The following is a 21,053-nucleotide window of genomic DNA, read 5'->3' on the forward strand; positions in this document are numbered from 1 at the left end:
CGCCTCTGTCTTGTATCTACTGAGGAAAGGCAATGACACTTTTTGTGAGTTTTGCATGTCAGAGATGTATAAATTAAATAGGATCACAGCTAATGGGCAAATCTGCTTTAATCCACAATATGTGTCATTTTTCTTTGTCGTTTCTCTGTTCTTTGATAGTCTCGCTTCGATGGATGTGTCAGAATACATAGCCATAATCACATTCAACAGGTCATCAGGGCATCCCCATGCATGAAGCTTACACCACAGCTTCTCTCTGTTGACACAATTGAACACCTGCTCCAGGTCGATGAAGGCGAGCTAGAAGCACACTTTCTGTTGGATTGATATAAGTTTTAGTATGTTCAGAATGAAAAGATTTAGAGATGTTCCAATTCCTTTCACAAATCCAGTTTGTCTATTATCCAGCCTAACACTGCGCCTTGTCCATTCGTTGAGGTCGAGTAAAAGAACGGATCCAAATAGTTTGGCCATAATTTCTGAGAGGACTATCAGGCGGTAATTTTGGGAGTCTTCTCTGTTACTTTTTTTAAAATGTGGATTATAATTGCGCACTTCCAGGAGGTTGGAATCACTCTGGCACGTTTGATCTGGTTAAATAGCAGGAAGATGAATACGGCCCAATGAGCACTGTGTTCCATCAGCATGGTATTTGTCAGACCATCAGGGCCTGCTGGGGCTCGAGATGAGTTTAGTTTCTTAATTGCGGCTTTGATGTCCGCCAATGAACACTCAAGGGCCCAAGAGCCTTTCATTGTTGAAAAATGTCCTGCCGTAATTGTTGGCACTGGAGCAGACAGCTTTGTGAAATGAGCTATCCACGAGTCTTCCGAGACAGTAGACAGTAGAGGATTTTGGGGCTGCTTGGAACCTGCCATCATTATTAATAAGCTCCCATAGGCCTATGGTGTTCTTATTTCCAATAGCCATTAGCATTAGTTCGGCGTCATGGCTCTTTGCGCTTTGGTCGCGATTAACCAGTTTTCATATTTTTGTTTTCCTTGTTTCAGTAACATGTACATTCCTGGGTCTTTCTTGGCAATGATCTTTCTGAGGTCTGTTCGAAGCGATTATTTTGCTTCAACAACTTCAACGTAGCTTAGATGCTGGGGAGCAAAGGACATCTTGGAATACGGGCTACTATGTTCTTTAAAAGTCTCTAGAATCCATACATATTCTGAGCTTTCCTTGTTCTTTTAATGTGATTATCTAATAAGATGGTCATTGTAACTACGTCTTCAGACTTTAGACATAATCCATTTCTTCCTTGTACCTGTTTGCGTGTTGCATGGTTGTAATGGTGCAAGATATTTCAAGGAGATTATGGTCACTGGTCGGCATCTGTCTAATTTGACACTTTGAAACCAATTGTAAGAGGTATAGAGAAACAAATGCATAGTCTATGCAAGCCGAGGCTCCTTCTTTGTCCCAGGTACACTTTCTGGGGATGTCTCCTACAGGTTCGTCCAAAATGTTTGAGAAAAAAATACTGAATGTGTGATTTGGCCAAATTTCGGCCATTTGAAAAATCCGAACTGCCGAAAAGTTCAACCAGATCACTCATTCGGTGCTGGGGGATGCAGGGTTGTCCCCCACACCCTTCCTCACTATATTGTGAGCAGGGGTTGCGGGGGTGACCCCAGCAGACATCACGAAAAAATTAAAACAACATTTTCAAAGAAAGCTACAGGGGCTGCAGGGGTGTCCCCCTGCCCCTTGCTCACTATATTGTGAGTGGGGGCTGCAGGGGATACCCCCGCAGCTGTTCGGAAAAAAAAAAGGAAAGGACCCTGTGTCGCTGGTTCCCGATCACAGAAGTGAAAGGGAACAGGCATTGCAGGGACACAGCAGTCAGAATGCAAGGTAAGTAAGGGGTGGGGGTTTGGGTAGGGGTGTGTTGGGGGTGTGGGTCAGGGTGTGGGTCGGGTGTGGGCCAAGTCAGTAATGTTCAAGGGAGAAAAGACAGAAGATTATTTAATCTGTCTCCTACATTCTGAGCATTCAGCATATGGAGGTCACTGTTTGTGGTTTCGTTTAGCTATCTGTGTGCATTGCGAGCCAGAGACTCTTTATTGATGAACCTGGGCATCTATAAGGCACATATTTAAGTCACCACACACTAAGAGGTGGGGATCATTTCATCGGTGAATAGATTGTAATTGTACTTATCCACACTGTTATAAACGTTACAGATGACCATCATATTCTCAGACTTGTTTCCTTTAGCTTTTTCAATTGTCACCAGTTGGACATAGAGATTAGTGTTCTGATTTTTTTTTTACAATTAGGCCTATGCATCTCCTCACAAGGATAAGCAAACCTGAGTATGGCCTTTTTCAGCTTGGTTCAAGTAACAATCATATCCATCACGTACAGGTACCTGTCTGAGCCAAGTTTCCTGGAAGCACAGGACATCATATTTTTCTAATCCCAGGTTGCCACTGTTTAAAAGATGTACGAAGCTACGTGTGTTCGAGGAACCAATCATCAACCAATTCTTCTCTCTCTCTATTCTTCATCTGTGTGGACCCTGTTATCACTCACTGCTTGATTAAATAGAGCGGCCAGTTGCTCCATAAGATAATTTATAATGATTTGCAGTGGGGGGTATCTTGTTGTCTCAGCTTGCTTAATATTGCACTTCACTAGCCCGCTTGAGGTGGTGGCCATCTGCAGTTGTGGTGGCATCTGTCTTGGTGCTTTTATCGAGCCATCGCAGGTTTGGCTAGCTTGTTCGCAATAGTTCGATATTTCAAAACCAAGCCGAGGGAAGTCATCAGCCCTCTCTAACAATGCCTCTTTAACTATAGTTGAATTCAGGTGAAGAATAACACAGTCTAATCTCGTTTCATTATTGAATTGGACAATCTTTATATCTTCTGATGTTATATATCTCAAGTGAGGGATGTGATGAAGCAATTTCAGGACAAATCTACGGTTTAGAATAAAATCGTCCTTTGCTCTGAGGTTTCTCTTAACGGCTATTAGATTGTCTTTTTTCGGGTAGGGGGGCTTCCCTCTGTGCCTTTGTGCATATCCTGGTTTCTCTGGGGCTCGTTTTTTAAAGGGAGTGATAGATAAGAGCTTTATTTAAGTGTAGCATTTTGCCTTTCTTTAACCGTTGTGAATCTGAGTCTTAAATTGGAATGATTGGGAGAACCACTCGATTTCCCTCTAGTACTATGGTCAGGGTTGAATCTCTTTTTGTTGGCCGGCAAGGTGAACAGTTGAACATGGCAGAGGCCACTGGTTCTGTCTGTAATATTTCCTCATGGTCTTCATGGTTGTTTAGTACTTCTAATATGGTAGTGAGATCTTCTTGATCTAGCGTACTGTCAGAAACTGGGTTCATTATCTCTTGGTTTTTTACAAACATCACGTCTTGATCTATGGATCGGTTGTACCGTGGGCTTGTGACAGGATTGGCCTTAATCTTTGTCAAATCATCCAATTGTTTCCTTACAGATGGAATTCTTATATTCCTTAGGAAAGCTTGGGAGCCGTTTGACTTTTTTGTTTTTGATGTTTGTTAATTTTTAGTTTTCTTCACCTGTTGTCGACTATCTTTGTTTGACAGCACACACTCTTTCCCGTTAGGCTTTTTGTTAAATATTACACATTGTTTAACTACTGTTTTCATAGACAAGGGCTCTTTGTCATCTGAGGGAGGCTGATTTATCGCAGGTGTCAAAGTTAATACATTTGCTGTTTCAGTTAGTTGCAAGATTGATAAATCGCTGAAGGGTCTCACTCATTGTGTCCCTTGTTTATTGGTGCTCCTTGTGTCAGTTATGGCCTTCACTGATTTATTTTGAGAGGTAATTTGGGTGTGGTCCAAGTCAGATATATTTGCCTCTCTGTTTGCAAGGTCCATGCAGGTGTTAGTGTATTCTATGGTAGCTGCAGCTAGGTGGTTCAAGTCATCTGGCTTTTCTTGTCGATGTGGGGCCTGACTATTTATGGTTTCTGGTTCCTCATGGCCTCTTTTCGGATCTAAGAGTCAACAGCGCACCCATTTGCAGTTTTATAAGACAACAGTCAACATGGTGGATTTGTTGCATTCTTCGCGTCTTACAAGATCACAAAATCTCTTTTCCACATCAAGGAAGTTTCTGCCTCCTTGTCCAATTTCTCATGGACCTTAGCTGTAAACATTTAAAGCCCAATCCGTTTAGTATGATTCAAGGGCCAGGAGAGTTGCTTGGTCTTTTAAAGCAACATATAGGACTCGTATAATTTGGTAAATGGTGCAACTGAGATTGTGAGGGCTGCCATCATAGTATTTTGTGGCAAGGCTGCAGCTTCTGGCGAAAGGTGTACTGCTTCATTCGAGACCTCTCGCAAAAAAAACAGAGTCATGCTCAGGGGACAACTTCTGATCTGCATAAGTTCGAATATGTTCAGCCACTCCCTGCACCATCGCTAAATAGGCATCTTCTATATTAGTTCTGGATTCGCTCAGTGTCTTATTTTGAGTTGTTAACTCCCGACTGTGTCGGGTAGGTGAAATAAGTGTTCCTTTTCATGTCACTTCCATGGTGTCTCTTCGTTGTTGGCAGTGCAGACGAATCATTGGCAGGCTTCAGATGGGGTTACATAAGGGTTGAGATCTTCTCGTCATTCTTCTGCTCCTCTTCTATATAACTGCGAGAGTTTCTTAATGTTGATGTTAAATGACTTCTCTCAGGATGTGGTTGTTGTTTTTTTTTGTTATAGGGCGCAAGCTTACCTCTAAGGTCAGCCATATCACGTATCAAACGGTCCGCTAAAAGGCTTTGGTTAGGATCCTCGTTTCGTGGAGTTGAAATTGATTTCCGACCAGAACTGCTTGCGTAGAGAGGCTCATCCACTAGTTGTTCTTAAAGAGGGGAGGCAGAGTTTGCAAATAAACATTCAAGCGAGGTGCAAACAATAGTTTAGCTTGCAGTCATCACAGGGTTCAAATCCAAGCATATTGGTGGTAGGCATAATATTGGGTGTACTATCAGCTCGGTAGCAGGAGACCTCTGCGGGCTGATTGCTTGACTTAGTTCCATTTTGTTTGTGTCTACGCCTGGAATTTTCATCTTCATACATGTCAACGCAGACTTTTGGATAAATATGGCCACTTTTACCTTTGTACAGTTCGACGGGTTCTCACAATTGCCAATTGGTTTGGATGTCAGGGCTATGTTGTCACAGCAAGTTGAAGCATTGAGCTCCACCCTCCCCTCTGTGCTGTCACTAGTCATCAGGAGCACAGGAGTGAACAAAGGTACCCTAGTCCATCACACAAGCTCTAGGGGGCGGCACCATGGGAACTAAGCTCTTCTTAGCATGATCAGATGCAGGCACAATCTTGGTATCTTTAAATGGTCAAGGACATGGTGGAGATGTCTGGGCTTGCGTGGGGTTAGGTAACATGTTATCTGGCACATTGACTGGTATTGTTACTCACCACTAGTTGAACAGGTCGGGGCATTGCTCGACCTTCGGACACTAGGGGAGAGGGAGCAGCTCCGGTAAGCCTTCAGTCTAAGCTGGTATGTTCAAGATATTGAACTCTCCAGAACCAGACCTCCTCAACCTGAGGAGCTCTTTAATGCAACACACCCCTTTGTTGTTAGAGTTAATACAAGCAAAGGAATTGGTTACCCAAAAGAGCGGGGATACCCACACCGCTACACCAAGCTGTGGAAAAAGGAAACACTGTTACAAGGTAATGATTGGGTAACATGATAAGTATGGTGTTTGCAAGAGAGAACAATACCTGAAAGAGAGGCTTGATAAGGCTTGGTAGAGTTGTATAGGTATCAAGAGGAGTAGTCGAGATGAAACTACTAGATAAGGAAAAGAAGGTTGGATTAACCTTAATAATACCCGTACAGAATCCCAAAAAATGTACAAAATAGTTGGACAGCTTACCCTAATAGGAGAGAGTTAGAATTTAGTTAAATCAATGTCAGGATAAAATAAAAAAAATAGGGTAATTAGTATGGGATGCTCCCCCGAACGGCACGAGGGACGCAAATAGGTCCGGGAGGGTGCACTCGGTCAGGATAGCGTTCAAGTGCACAGTAGTCACTTATGATGTTGAAGTATTTCAGTTAAGTTGATCCAAAGGAAAGCAGGGCAGGAACAGCAAGTCGATCTCAATCCTGAGGAAAATGCCCAAGCCAGGAGTATACAAGAGTCTTTACATAAAGAGATATATAAAAGAAGAACAGTCTTACTTTAGGGATGAAAGAAAGCAGTTCTTCTCAGGCAGCTATGAAACTGAGGAACAGGGACTTCTGGGCGGCTGGGAGTTCACAGCGCCGCTTGCGCAAGGCTGTAAGGGATGCAGTGCTTCTGGGCGGCTGGGAGTTCATAGCGCCGCCTGCGCAAGGCTGGAAGGGGTGCAGTGCTTAGGAAATACACTGCCGAGCCAGCCGGAAGGTAAGTGTAGAATGGAGGTAAAGGTTCGGCAGGCGGACGAGACCACTGTCGAAGAAGCCGAGTCGACAAATCCAAGGAACAGGCAAAGAAGGGTCGATGAAGGAATTCCACGGTCATAATCAGATCAGCACAAGGTAAGTAAGTTCAGCAAAGTAACGCTAACTAGAAGAGCGTTCGGGTCTACGCGGGCTTCTTTTGAACACCTCTTAGGTGTATGGGGGCGGGGCCTATCCCACCGTAAACGTGACATTGAAGTCACGTGACTTCCACATAATCGGAACTGTGAGATTGGGAGTCCCTGTCTCCATGGTAACCTCCAGCGTTGCCATACGGCGGAAGCACCGAGGCGAGGGAATTTTGTAACAGGTATCATGAGTATATCATTGTTAGACACATGCACGCAGGCCTTAGGGTGATCTTAAAAATGTTTGTGGACGTGTAAGGTGCTGGGGAAGGGGGCAGATTAAGTAATTGAAGTTCAGGCACGGTCAGGGTTGGGGTCAGGGTCTGTAAACTGGAAGAGATCTGTGATTGTGAAGCGGGGCAGAGCAAGGGAGGAGAGGCACTCACCTCTTCATGCCAGTTCAAACTAGAACCAGAGGTCACAGCATCACAATGTCTCATTTTCCGTTGTATCACTGGTCCATCAAACGCCGTTGATTTGGAAAGTTCACAAACTGCTGCTGACTCGTATGTTGTATCCCCAACACAGCATAACACAGCAAACCACTTCCCGACACACTTCGCTGCACGTTTCCTAGTGAATGTGGGTTTTTAAATCCTCTGGATCTCAACTCCATAAAGGTGTATGCACCAGCACCGTGAGCTGGAGAAACCGCAAAGCACAACCGGCAGCTTCCTGGGCAGCCACAGCAAAACACTTCCCAGCTCACATTGATGGCTGACAATTCAAAACAAGGTCGGATTTAAATTTCTTCTCCTGGCTCACAAATCTATCCATGGTAAGGCACCACTGTATCTATTTTCCTATATCCAACTCTACAAGCCTTCGCATAATCCCCGTTCTGCCTCCTCAACTACCCTTGTGGATCCTCGCCTCCCTGTGCTTCCTCTTGCTTCCGTTCTTTCTCTCTTCTTGTTCCACTTGCATGGAATTCTCTTACCCCAGACATCTGAGAAACAGTCCACACAGATTTGATCAAAACCAAACTAAAAGCTTATCTTTTCGCCTCAGAGTTACCCTCTTAACCTACCTCTCATCTGCCTGCCAGCTAATATTTTCCCCACACCTCTTAACCGCCTCTGTCCCTCACTTCCTCTGCCTCCACTCTAGCACTTCACTCATCATGGTCACATTCTGAGCACAGCTGGTCGTACGACCTACCTGCCCTTAAAAATGTCCATTCTCCTTAATCTATGTATGTCCACTTATGTATTGTCCCTGGTGCCTGTTCCATTTACTCCCCTCCAGAACATGGCCCGAATGTCCCTCAAACTTACCCCATTGTAAGAAGCTCACTGCTTCCCATCAAATTGAATTTCTTATATATTGTACATTCTTTTGTGATCAAAAGAGCATTGTTCCTACTGTACATAAATAAATAAATACATTTGTAAGACAGTTAGGTTACAGTATTTTGTATTTGTATTTGGTATTTGTTTATTATTTGTATCGCGCACCAAACCCTGAGGTAACTGGGCTCTTGAGAAACTTGTAGGTCACATACAGAAAGTGCAGGCATATTACAAAACAATGTAATGATAACAATGAAGGACGCTGGTTGCAGGTGGGTCAGTAAAGGGGAAGAAGCATAGCGACAGGAATGACGATCACAAAATGAGCCAAAACTTAAATAGACAGTGGTGAGTATGCATGGTATAGGCCTATTAATGGGATCACTTACTGCACAGCCAATTTTTTATGTTGGCTTTGAAGGTGAGGAAGGAAGGTTCCTGTCTGAAGGGAATGGGAATGGAGTTCCAATGTTTGGCCGCATGTACTGGGAAGCTGTTTTTAGATTGAATCTTGGTACTATCAAGTTGTGGAAGTGAGCTGATCTAGTAGTGCGAGTAGGTTGGTGTTTGCAGAATTTCTCTGCCAAATATTTCGGGGTAGAATCTGTTAGACATTTGTGCGTAATGGCCAGGGTGCATAGTGTGATTCTAACGCGGATCAGTAACCAGTTGGCGTTCTGTCTATTAGAGGAAATTTGACAGGATCTGGGAAGGCTGAGGGCTGCTCTCAGAGAGTTATTCTGAAGTACCTGGAGTTTGTTCAGGTTATGTTCAGAGGAGCCCAGGAAAAGAGTACTGCAATAATCGAGTTTGGATAGTGCAAGTGCTCTAGCCAGTGTTAGGCAGCTGGTTGTGGATAGGTAATCTTTACAACTGTAGATCAGTTTGTTGGTGTGGGCAGTGGAAGACGCTAAGCTGTTTACCTGTTTTTTGAGAGAGAGAGTTGAATCAAGGTAGACCCCCAGTGTTTTTAATTCTCTGGAAACCTTGATAATGTTACCTTCAATGACGAAAGAAGAGTAGCTGGTGTTGAGTTTGTTCAGGCGTGCCTGAGTACCCACGATCATCAGCTCTGTCTTGTCGTCATTGAGGCAGAGACTGTTGGTGGCCATCCAGGCCTGGATTTCGAGGTAGATAGCGTTTAGTAGTTTGGAATCATGGTCGTAGCAGTCAGTGAGGTGGATGAGGACTTGGGTGTCATCTACATAGTTGGTGTAGATGACACCCAATTTGTCCAGGCGATCGAAGAGTAGTTTCGTAAATATGTTGTAAAGTGTGGGTGACACAGAGGAGCCCTGAGGGACGTCACAGAGTATCAGTGTGAGGTCAGCTGAGTCTGTTGGGGAGAAGACTCTGGTGGTCCTGTTGGATAAGAAGGATTTAATCCAATCAGAGGCATTTGTGGAGAAAGCTGCTGCTGTGATCAGGTGTTTGGTAAGGATTTGATGGTCGACGAGGTCGAAGGCGGCGGATAGGTCTAGGAGAAGGAGGATTGATAACTTACCCTTGTCCTTCGCCTCGTCCATTTGGATCTTTATATCTAGGAGGGCTGTCTCAGTTCCATGTCTGGGTCTGAAACTTGAGTGTCTAAGACCAAGCAGTTCATTATCCTCAAGGTGCTTCTGTATTTGCTGATAGGCCACCCGGTCCAGAATTTTTTGAAGGAATGGGACGACGGTGATGGGCCTGTAGTTAGTGGGGACATTTGGGTTGAGATTGTTTTTTTTAATAGAGGCATAACCCAAGCTTCCTTAAGGTTGTTGGGTACTTGATTGGTGGCGAATGAGGAGTTTATTAGCACAGTGATGAAAGGGGCAAGGTCTTTGGCACCTTCTTTAATCACAGTGGCTGGGCAAAGTAGACTTAGAAAACAAAAATAGGTTGTAGGTACAGTTCGGGAATTTTGTTGAATTCTTTTAGGGGCCTTGTGAGCACCTGATTCGTGAGTGGGTCGGGGGTTTTGAATTATAGGTAGTGGGCCAGTACAACCCACATGTCGTAACTAGGAGAAGGCCAAAGCACTGAGTAGGCCACATGCGTTGACTAGGTGTAGGTAAAGGCCAAAGCACTGAGAACTCAAGGTGCATTTACTTGTGGGAGGGGAAGGCCATAACACTGATAATCCCGCACATATTTACTAGGTGCAGGAGTAGGAATGATAACGCGCTGAGAACTTCACATGCATTTACCAGGCATGAGAGAAGACAAAAGCACTGACAAGGGAAACCCATGTGCATTTTTCCAGGCCTCTAGCACTGTGACATACATTTCAATAAAGAAAGAGATACAGTGGTGACTGCCAAAGGACGATAATCCCGTGTGCATTTGGTAGTTGGAGGAAGAGACAAAAGAACTGAGAACACCATGTTCTTTTTGCTAGGCTGCGGAAGCCACATCACTGAGAACCCCACATGCCTGAACTAGGCGTAAGAGAAGGTAAAAGCACTGAATACCCCATGTGCATTTAGTAGGCATAGCAGAAAGCCAAAGCACTGATAACTCCTTGTGCATTTACTGAAGGGAGGTGGTGAATGATGATGATTATTAATATTATATTATTAGGGTATGTATTGAAGGCAGACCTAGCCTGGGGAAGAAACAGAACCCTATGGAAGCCATAGGGGGGAGTACACAGTGAGAAGAAATACAAGGGAGTGGGAAGCAAACAATGGGGGGCGAGTACAATTTGGCAGCAAGGGATCTACAAGCAAACAGGGGAAGAAACAGGGGGAGAAGATCACCCAGTCTCAAGGTAGTCTCAAGGTAGCTGGGGAGTAGCTGGTGTGGGGACCTAGGTGTTAAGGGAGAGCCATTTCTTGAAAAGGAGGGTCTTGAGCTCCTTCCTGATATGTAGTGGCGAGGGGCTGTCTGGTCTTGATGTGTTGAAAATTAAATGAACATGACAGAACCTAGTTGAGTATCCAAATGTGGTACAGGACCGGAGAAGGGTCAGGCAAGAAATGTAACTGGTAGGTGTGGGAGTAATGGTGGGTGTAAGTGTATTTGTGTGTGCAGGAGTGTGTGCAGGAGTTGGAAGGATACACAAAATCGGCCAGAATGTTTTTTTTTGTGTTCAGCGTTCAATATGTAGTCCTGCAGTACTGCAGTGTAATAAGTGACAATATGTTCTGCATGCTATCGCCTTCCCTCTTGTGCATCCCATCAAATACTGTCTTTGAAGACCTGTGGTACATTATACATAAGCTAAATATATAATAAACATCACTTGAGATAGTTTGAATTGGATTACTGGTGAAGTGATGTTGCTGTCTCTGCTCATCCAGCTCATGGAGCATCTTATATGGTAAAGGAATGCCTACCTTGGGCTCTTCTCCAATCGCTGGATTTTCATAGACGTCGTCAGATTCTGAATCAAGATCAAACTCTGCCATCTCGACTCCACTCTTCTTGGATTGATTCAAAAGTAGAAATTGGAATTAATTTGATCCTTTTGTGATTAATGAACAATAAAACACATCATTTCAACATTTTAAAAACAAATTATTAAGTAATACTAAAATGATACCTGCTTTTTACATTTCAAAATAATCTCTAATCACATGCCAACTATCAACCACACAAGGAATCCATGAATGTGATTTGTAATCATACATTTATTACTTATATATGTCGCTTAGTCTCCTAACCTTCTGGATTCAGCACACTGTAAGTAACTCCTTTTCTAAGCAATGATACATTCAGTCAATATCTAATTCTCAAATACAGGCGCATCTCGATTTCGGGCAACTGTGCAGCTGTGCCGTTGCTGCTTCCATGTATTTGCTCTATTATTTTACCCGGTTCTCTGTTTGTTGCCTATTCTAACATCCTGATCTTTGACAGTGTGTTTGCCATTGTTTTACTTACTTGCAGCCCACGCACCCTCACCCCCGGCTACCTTTACACTTCATTTTCCCCTCTGGGAGAGTTGTTCATGATGTAAATGGAGAGAGGACTCTTGGTGCTATGGTATTTCCTGGAATTAGTCGCGGATTACCAAATAGGTAAAGTAGGCACTGGCCTATGGGCCCCACTCCTTTTAGGGCCCCACTCCTTTCAGGGCCCCGACAGTGCTTAATTTGTGACAGTGATTTCTGGAGCTGAACACCAGCACTCTTTTTTCAGCACCAGCACTTCTCAGCTGAGCAGCAAGCTGTCGCTAGCAGCAGTAAGGCAGAGGCCTTGGTGTGCTGCGCCGTGTTAGCATTCTTTTATCTCTTCTTTCAAATCATTTCAGTCTACCACCCTGTCCGTGTGGTTACACCTTCCTGCGACTTGCATTTCAGTTTTTTTTTTTACTTGAGTGCCCGTGTGCGTGCCAGCCAGTGCCCAAGCACAGACTCAGTGAGTGTAAGACACACCCTGACTGTTGTGCACAAGCAGGCAGGACTAGTACTCATCATAGGCCCCGCGCTGGATGGAGTCGCTCGGCTTGCTTAAGATAGGTAATAATAAAACCAATTGTCAAGAGACTATTCAGTTTGCAGTGTGCTATAAACATGATTAGTTGTATTTTTCATACGACACACGTTTCCAAGTAGCTGTTGGACATATGGCAATACTGCAGACAGAGGAGGCATTTCAAGTGCAGGGCACCTTTACAAAATGTCATTTTTGCAAGAGAGAAGACACTTTGGAAACAGTAAGACTCTTTTCATGTAAAGGCACAACCACAAACAGACAGATCCACATGGGTCACTTATTTAAAGACGCCCACACCCTCGACGAAACACACTAGTGGAACCAACGATGAGTGGCAAATCAACGAAAACAGTAATCACAGTCGTAAGATTTTTTCAAAGCTTAGGCCTAGAGACACTACAGATAATGGAGTTGGAAAACAGACTGGAAGTGGAGTCAAGACACCGTCATCTTGACCAAACACGAATTTTATTAATTTCCAAGACCAAGGCCTAAAAAAGAAAATCTTGCAAACATTGGATAAACCAATTAAGACAAGAATAATAACATTTCTAAAATGACGTCATTTATATCGATGAGAGTAAGCCAGTAACTGAGGGGCAATGTGCCGGTGCATAGGTGGGGGACGAATGGTGGCAGTGAGACATACACAAAATATGGCGCACATGGCACCAAGGTATGAATTCGAGTCAGGGTAGGGAATGATAAGGTGAAAGTGCCGGTAGGTGGTAAAGGGTGCCCCGTTGTTAGTGCGACTGACCATGCCAGCTTTAGTATCATACAGGGAAGGGGTTACACCTCCAGCCAGACATGCTTTCAACTCAACCTGTGCAGGTCTACAGTAATCTAATACAGAATTTTGTTTTAAGCAACACATCATTAAAACCTTTGCTAGAAGTTAATTTAGTTATTTGGTCAAATGGCACGCAAATTAGGGTATCAGTGGGGCATAGACACCACAGCAAGAACTGCGGCTGCTTTCTTTCCTGATGCATATAATGTGACTGACTGGCCGTCCTTCTCGGAGACAGCAGGGGGTCGCTGCAGTGCTCTTGCGGATACAAGTTGCTGGGATGAGGGATGGGTGGCAGATCTGAACAGCGCGTTCTGCCCCATTTTGAGGCAGGTCCCTCATCTACAAGACACAACTTTCAAGCTGCATTTTGATCCTATATCTAATAATTCATACTGTGGTGCACCGTCCAGAACCAGCCCCATTTATAGCAGCGGGCACAGGCGGATGTTTGTGTGTGAGGTGTGGAGTTGGGGGAGGGGCTGAGTGGTGCAAGTGGAAACCATCCAGAGTGCCCCCAGTCTTGTGACAAGTAGATTGCGAATGATGAGGTGGGAATGCGAACACTGCACACCTGTGTTTACAGTGTGCGTGGGAGGAGCACAGGCCGTATAACTGTATAAGATAATTTGTGAGGACGCCCCCGAAATTTCAACTGCCATGGGCCCTCCACAGGGTTTAATCCAGCACTGCCTGCAATGCCTTATTAGTAGTCGACAAAGAACAAGCAGTAGTTCATTTTCCCGTGTCTAAATCTTGCCCTTTCTTATTTGTTCTCATTCAAACGTTTAAACTTGTTCTGTGTTCACCTCTCTCAAAAAAGACCACCTGACCGCCTGTAATGATTATGTATTTCTGGAATTCACTCTCACGGAGGTCAGGTGAAATGTCAGTCACATGCCAGTTAAACAATGGATTGTCCTTTTCAACAAGAGACTCATGATTCCTATGCCAATATTGTTGAACTGCACATCTGCCTTCGAAGTGAATGTGAAACCTCTAGCAGTGCAGTACATTTGAATCTGATAAAGTCTGATGGATATGACTATAACTTAGGCAGACTGTGGCCTACAATACAATTCTGGGATATGGTAGAATCAGATAGCTTTGCATCAATGGTTTTGGCTAGGGGTAGAGAGAGTGGGGGTTTCACTTGTGGCTGAGTGTAGAGAGAGAGGGCGGGCATGCAGGGGCGTTGCTAGGGGGGGCTATAGCACCCTGATCTTTTGGTTGTGGCCCCGGATAGAATCTCAGAAGCTACAGCCAAAAGACTAGCTAGCCCCCAGTCCCGACAGTTCCGACATCAGCTTAGCCCCGGGTCTTTTCCAGACCTAGCAACTCCCCTGCGGGTATGTAGAGAGAGTGGCGGTGAGTGGGGTAGAAAGAGAGAGGGTAGGGTGGGTGGGCTTGGGTAGAGAGAGTGGGCGTAGAGTGGGTGAATGGGTGGGGATAGAGGGAGTGGGGGGGTGGTGGTAGTTGGCTGGGGTAGCAAATATGAAGAACAAAGCAGCCTAGGGAGAGCTTGTCAAAAGTAGGCCAAAATAGCCCAAACCAGAGCCAACCAGCAGATGTAATGGTGGTGGTGTGGTTGGGTGGGGGAAGAGAGAGTTGAAGTGGGGTTGGTGGGGATATACAGATTGGGGGTGGGAGTAGAGAGAGTTGGCGTGGGGTGGGTGGGAGTAGAGAGGCAGCTCGAGAGGACTTAAAAAACATTCAAACACATTCAAACAGCATTCCCACAGCATGTACTCACTCATTCAAACAGCAATCACACAGCATTTACTTGCTTACTCACGTGACCCAGACATTAAATACTCAAACATTTACACACGCATACGCATACAGACATGCATGGACATTCACATACAAAATTACATTTTCCATTTACCTCAGCCCCGGTCCAGATCCAGCTCCTCTACAGCTCCCGCGCACAAGAACAGAAGCCAGGAGGCACAAGGCATTTCCAGGTTCCTGTAATTGGGTGCAGGAGCCGAAGCACTGATGACACTCCACTCCCTGGTGCCTGGTTCCGTTTGTATGTGTGGGCAGACACAGAAGCACCCCCTTGCACATACAGCCGTATAGTTCCCCAGTTTGCATCCCAAAGAGGCCCAGCAAGGTTGAGTAAACAAAACACCTTGCATGGCTCATTGAAGAAGCACGCTGGGAAACTAATGGTTTAAGGCAAACCGTGTTTCCCTTTGACAGTTTAAGCCAGCCCAGGAGCATTCCCTCATCTGCAAGAAGCTGCTGGGGGAGTGCTGAGTGACTACGTGGGCTGGTGCTGCTTGTCCATAAAGGGTGAGGGCTCAGGTGGGCTGGTGCTGCTTGTCCATAAAGGGTGAGGGATCAGGTGGGCTGGTGCTGCTTGTCCATAAAGGGTGAGGGCTCAGGTGGGCCGGTGCTGCTTGTCCATAAAGGGTGAGGGCTCAGGTGGGCCGGTGCTGCTTGTCCATAAAGGGTGAGGGCTCAGGTGGGCCGGTGCGCCCTTGTCCATAAAGGGTGAGGGCTCAGGTGGGCTGGTGCTGCTTGTCCATAAAGGGTGAGGGCTCAGGTGGGCTGGTGCTGCTTGTCCATAAAGGGTGAGGGCTCAGGTGGGCTGGTGCTGCTTGTCCATAAAGGGTGAGGGCTCAGGTGGGCCGGTGCTGCTTGTCCATAAAGGGTGAGGGCTCAGGTGGGCTGGTGCGCCCTTGTCCATAAAGGGTGAGGGCTCAGGTGGGCTGGTGCGCCCTTGTCCATAAAGGGTGAGGGCTCAGGTGGGCTGGTGCGCCCTTGTCCATAAAGGGTGAGGGCTCAGGTGGGCTGGTGCTGCTTGTCCATAAAGGGTGAGGGCTCAGGTGGGCTGGTGCGCCCTTGTCCATAAAGGGTGAGGGCTCAGGTGGGCCGGTGCTGCTTGTCCATAAAGGGTGAGGCTCAGGTGGGCTGGTGCTGCTTGTCCATAAAGGGTGAGGGCTCAGGTGGGCCGGTGCTGCTTGTCCATAAAGGGTGAGGGCTCAGGTGGGCTGGTGCGCCCTTGTCCATAAAGGGTGAGGGCTCAGGTGGGCTGGTGCGCCCTTGTCCATAAAGGGTGAGGGCTCAGGTGGGCTGGTGCGCCCTTGTCCATAAAGGGTGAGGGCTCAGGTGGGCTGGTGCGCCCTTGTCCATAAAGGGTGAGGGCTCAGGTGGGCTGGTGCCAGGGTGAGGGCTCAGGTGGGCTGGTGCGCCCTTGTCCATAAAGGGTGAGGGCTCAGGTGGGCTGGTGCGCCCTTGTCCATAAAGGGTGAGGGCTCAGGTGGGCTGGTGCGCCCTTGTCCATAAAGGGTGAGGGCTCAGGTGGGCTGGTGCTGCTTGTCCATAAAGGGTGAGGGCTCAGGTGGGCTGGTGCGCCCTTGTCCATAAAGGGTGAGGGCTCAGGTGGGCTGGTGCGCCCTTGTCCATAAAGGGTGAGGGCTCAGGTGGGCTGGTGCGCCCTTGTCCATAAAGGGTGAGGGCTCAGGTGGGCTGGTGCTGCTTGTCCATAAAGGGTGAGGGCTCAGGTGGGCTGGTGCGCCCTTGTCCATAAAGGGTGAGGGCTCAGGTGGGCTGGTGCGCCCTTGTCCATAAAGGGTGAGGGCTCAGGTGGGCTGGTGCGCCCTTGTCCATAAAGGGTGAGGGCTCAGGTGGGCTGGTGCGCCCTTGTCCATAAAGGGTGAGGGCTCAGGTGGGCTGGTGCTGCTTGTCCATAAAGGGTGAGGGCTCAGGTGGGCTGGTGCGCCCTTGTCCATAAAGGGTGAGGGCTCAGGTGGGCTGGTGCTGCTTGTCCATAAAGGGTGAGGGCTCAGGTGGGCTGGTGCGCCCTTGTCCATAAAGGGTGAGGGCTCAGGTGGGCTGGTGCACCCTTGTCCATAAAGGGTGAGGGCTCAGGTGGGCTGGTGCTGCTTGTCCATAAAGGGTGAGGGCTCAGGTGGGCTGGTGCGCCCTTGTCCATAAAGGGTGAGGGCTCAGGTGGGCTGGTGCGCCCTTGTCCATAAAGGGTGAGGGCTCAGGTGGGCTGGTGCGCCCTTGTCCATAAAGGGTGAGGGCTCAGGTGGGCTGGTGCTGCTTGTCCATAAATGGTGATGGCTCAGGTGGGCTGGTGCTGCTTGTCCATAAAGGGTGAGGGCTCAGGTGGGCTGGTGCTGCTTGTCCATAAAGGGTGAGGGCTCAGGTGGGCTGGTGCGCCCTTGTCCATAAAGGGTGAGGGCTCAGGTGGGCTGGTGCGCCCTTGTCCATAAAGGGTGAGGGCTCAGGTGGGCGGGTGCGCCCTTGTCCATAAAGGGTGAGGGCTCAGGTGGGCTGGTGCTGCTTGTCCATAAAGGGTGAGGGCTCAGGTGGGCTGGTGCTGCTTGTCCATAAAGGGTGAGGGCTCAGGTGTGCTGGTGCTGCTTGTCCATAAAGGGTGAGGGCTCAGGTGGGCTGGTGCTGCTTGTCCATAAAGGGTGAGGGCTCAGGTGGGCTGGTGCTGCTTGTCCATAAAGGGTGAGGGCTCAGGTGGGCTGGTGCGCCCTTGTCCATAAAGGGTGAGGGCTCAGGTAGGCTGGTGCTGCTTGTCCATAAAGGGTGAGGGCTCAGGTGGGCTGGTGCTGCTTGTCCATAAAGGGTGAGGGCTCAGGTGGGCTGGCGCTGCTTGTCCATAAAGGGTGAGGGCTCAGGTGGCCTGGTGCTGCTTGTCCATAAAGGGTGAGGGCTCAGGTGGGCTGGTGCTGCTTGTCCATAAAGGGTGAGGGCTCAGGTGGGCCGGTGCTGCTTGTCCATAAAGGGTGAGGGCTCAGGTGGGCTGGTGCGCCCTTGTCCATAAAGGGTGAGGGCTCAGGTGGGCTGGTGCGCCCTTGTCCATAAAGGGTGAGGGCTCAGGTGGGCTGGTGCGCCCTTGTCCATAAAGGGTGAGGGCTCAGGTGGGCTGGTGCGCCCTTGTCCATAAAGGGTGAGGGCTCAGGTGGGCTGGTGCTGCTTGTCCATAAAGGGTGAGGGCTCAGGTGGGCTGGTGCTGCTTGTCCATAAAGGGTGAGGGCTCAGGTGGGCTGGTGCGCCCTTGTCCATAAAGGGTGAGGGCTCAGGTGGGGTGGTGCTGCTTGTCCATAAAGGGTGAGGGCTCAGGTGGGCTGGTGCGCCCTTGTCCATAAAGGGTGAGGGCTCAGGTGGGCTGGTGCGCCCTTGTCCATAAAGGGTGAGGGCTCAGGTGGGCTGGTGCGCCCTTGTCCATAAAGGGTGAGGGCTCAGGTGGGCTGGTGCTGCTTGTCCATAAAGGGTGAGGGCTCAGGTGGGCTGGTGCTGCTTGTCCATAAAGGGTGAGGGCTCAGGTGGGCTGGTGCGCCCTTGTCCATAAAGGGTGAGGGCTCAGGTGGGCTGGTGCTGCTTGTCCATAAAGGGTGAGGGCTCAGGTGGGCAGGTGCGCCCTTGTCCATAAAGGGTGAGGGCTCAGGTGAGCTGGTGCGCCCTTGTCCATAAAGGGTGAGGGCTCAGGTGGGCTGGTGATGCTTGTCCATAAAGGGTGAGGGCTCAGGTGGGCTGGTGCGCCCTTGTCCATAAAGGGTGAGGCTCAGGTGGGCTGGTGCGCCCTTGTCCATAAAGGGTGAGGGCTCAGGTGGGCTGGTGCGCCCTTGTCCATAAAGGGTAAGGGCACAGGTGGGCTGGTGCTGCTTGTCCATAAAGGGTGAGGGCTCAGGTGGGCTGGTGCGCCCTTGTCCATAAAGGGTGAGGGCTCAGGTGGGCTGGTGCTGCTTGTCCATAAAGGGTGAGGGCTCAGGTGGGCTGGTGCGCCCTTGTCCATAAAGGGTGAGGGCTCAGGTGGGCTGGTGCTGCTTGTCCATAAAGGGTGAGGGCTCAGGTGGGCTGGTGCGCCCTTGTCCATAAAGGGTGAGGGCTCAGGTGGGCTGGTGCGCCCTTGTCCATAAAGGGTGAGGGCTCAGGTGGGCTGGTGCTGCTTGTCCATAAAGGGTGAGGGCTCAGGTGGGCTGGTGCGCCCTTGTCCATAAAGGGTGAGGGCTCAGGTGGGCTGGTGCTGCTTGTCCATAAAGGGTGAGGGCTCAGGTGGGCTGGTGCTGCTTGTCCATAAAGGGTGAGGGCTCAGGTGGGCTGGTGCGCCCTTGTCCATAAAGGGTGAGGGCTCAGGTGGGCTGGTGCTGCTTGTCCATAAAGGGTGAGGGCTCAGGTGGGCTGGTGCGTCCTTGTCCATAAAGGGTGAGGGCTCAGGTGGGCTGGTGCTGCTTGTCCATAAAGGGTGAGGGCTCAAGTGGGCTGGTGCTGCTTGTCCATAAAGGGTGAGGGCTCAGGTGGGCTGGTGCTGCTTGTCCATAAAGGGTGAGGGCTCAGGTGGGCTGGTGCGCCCTTGTCCATAAAGGGGGAGGGCTCAGGTGGGCTGGTGCGCCCTTGTCCATAAAGGGTGAGGGCTCAGGTGGGCTGGTGCGCCCTTGTCCATAAAGGGTGAGGTCTGAGGTGGGCTGGTGCTGCTTGTCCATAAAGGGTGAGGGCTCAGGTGGGCTGGTGCTGCTTGTCCATAAAGGGTGAGGGCTCAGGTGGGCTGGTGCTGCTTGTCCATAAAGGGTGAGGGCTCAGGTGGGCTGGTGCTGCTTGTCCATAAAGGGTGAGGGCTCAGGTGGGCTGGTGCGCCCTTGTCCATAAAGGGTGAGGGCTCAGGTGGGCTGGTGCTGCTTGTCCATAAAGGGTGAGGGCTCAGGTGGGCTGGTGCTGCTTGTCCATAAAGGGTGAGGGCTCAGGTGGGCTGGTGCTGCTTGTCCATAAAGGGTGAGGGGTCAGGTGGGCTGGTGCTGCTTTTCCATAAAGGGTGAGGGCTCAGGTGGGCTGGTGCTGCTTGTCCATAAAGGGTGAGGGCTCAGGTGGGCTGGTGCTGCTTGTCCATAAAGGGTGAGGGCTCAGGTGGGCTGGTGCGCCCTTGTACATTATGGACGAGCCCCCCTACTCTTTATGCTATTCTTCTTGCTTATGGAAGCACTAACACTATGGTCGACTCAGCGTGACTCACAACTTTCAAAAGCTCTGTTTTCAACATGTATCAGCTTCTATGAAACTACGTGAGCACTCGTTAGGCCTTTTGGTATGGGTTAGGGATTTTTATATTATGGTGTTCAAGGCATCAAAGGCTTTTATGATGTCATACCCATCCTTGACATTTGTCATTATTTTTTCTAGTGATGACAGCAGCCTCCTGCTAACCTAGATCTATGTTGGCTATTAGGGCTGTGTATAAAGACGAAACCCAAAGGTAATTAGAATTAGGATTCAGGATGTGGGCAGCCTGGTGTCATGGCTGAGATTAATAGATAATGATTACAAGGGTTCTTGTCAATGAGTGTCTTTCTTCCTATTTGCTCCCTTTGCATGCTGTGTAGGGTATCCGACAGTTTCATGAATAATATTAAGTTCCATTTCACCCTGTGTGTCCCTCTGGTGATATGTATTGTTGTGTTGTCCTGATGTCACTACACATTGATGAGGGCAAAATAACAGGGTTGATTTGTCAGTTGAGTGCTGGATTTCCATCACTAATTCCTCTCTGTGCCCCTCTCCTACTTGCCTGTGTTGTGCCCCTAGAGCTGCCCCACTCGCCGAAGTTCCAGGCCACAACACTTTCAAAAATGGTGAGCCGGTATGGTTGTTTTGTTCAACAATGCTATGCTTGGCATGCCATATATGTCTGGCGCCCCGTCATTCACTTTCAAAATATTCCATGAGAAATATCCCATAATAAAATCAAGCACTGACAAAGCCAATAGTTTTGGCTATTGCATGGTGACAACTCTTTCGGAGTTAATGCAGACAGACGCACTTAAACGAATGAGGGCTACATAGAAGGAATGGAGAGCGGGGGCAAGAGGAGTAAATGAATGAACACAAATGTGAGGATTAATGAATGTGTGTATGGATGATTAGAGGATAGATTAATTATTAAGGTTATGGTGCTAAAGAGATAAGTGATATATGTTGTAGA

At 48.3% G+C, this 21,053-nt stretch overlaps 1 protein-coding gene across 3 annotated transcripts in view; it reads right to left on the minus strand.

Moving 5' to 3' along the window:
- Window positions 1–21,053, minus strand: part of LOC138449676 (sialic acid-binding Ig-like lectin 13) — a 496,560-nt gene that overhangs the window by 85,105 nt on the left and 390,402 nt on the right. For 2 of the 3 annotated variants that reach the window (XM_069604788.1, XM_069604789.1), the window contains exon 7: window positions 11,214–11,300. In XM_069604788.1, the coding sequence (XP_069460889.1) occupies window positions 11,214–11,300 (87 nt within the window). The remainder of the gene's footprint in view (window positions 1–11,213; window positions 11,301–21,053) is intronic. The other variant, XM_069604787.1, reaches the window with a different exon arrangement.

The sequence above is a fragment of the Ambystoma mexicanum genome, chromosome 1p (genome assembly GCF_040938575.1).
Source record: "Ambystoma mexicanum isolate Mex_15411 chromosome 1p, UKY_AmexF1_1, whole genome shotgun sequence".
NCBI classification, from domain to species: domain Eukaryota; kingdom Metazoa; phylum Chordata; class Amphibia; order Caudata; family Ambystomatidae; genus Ambystoma; species Ambystoma mexicanum.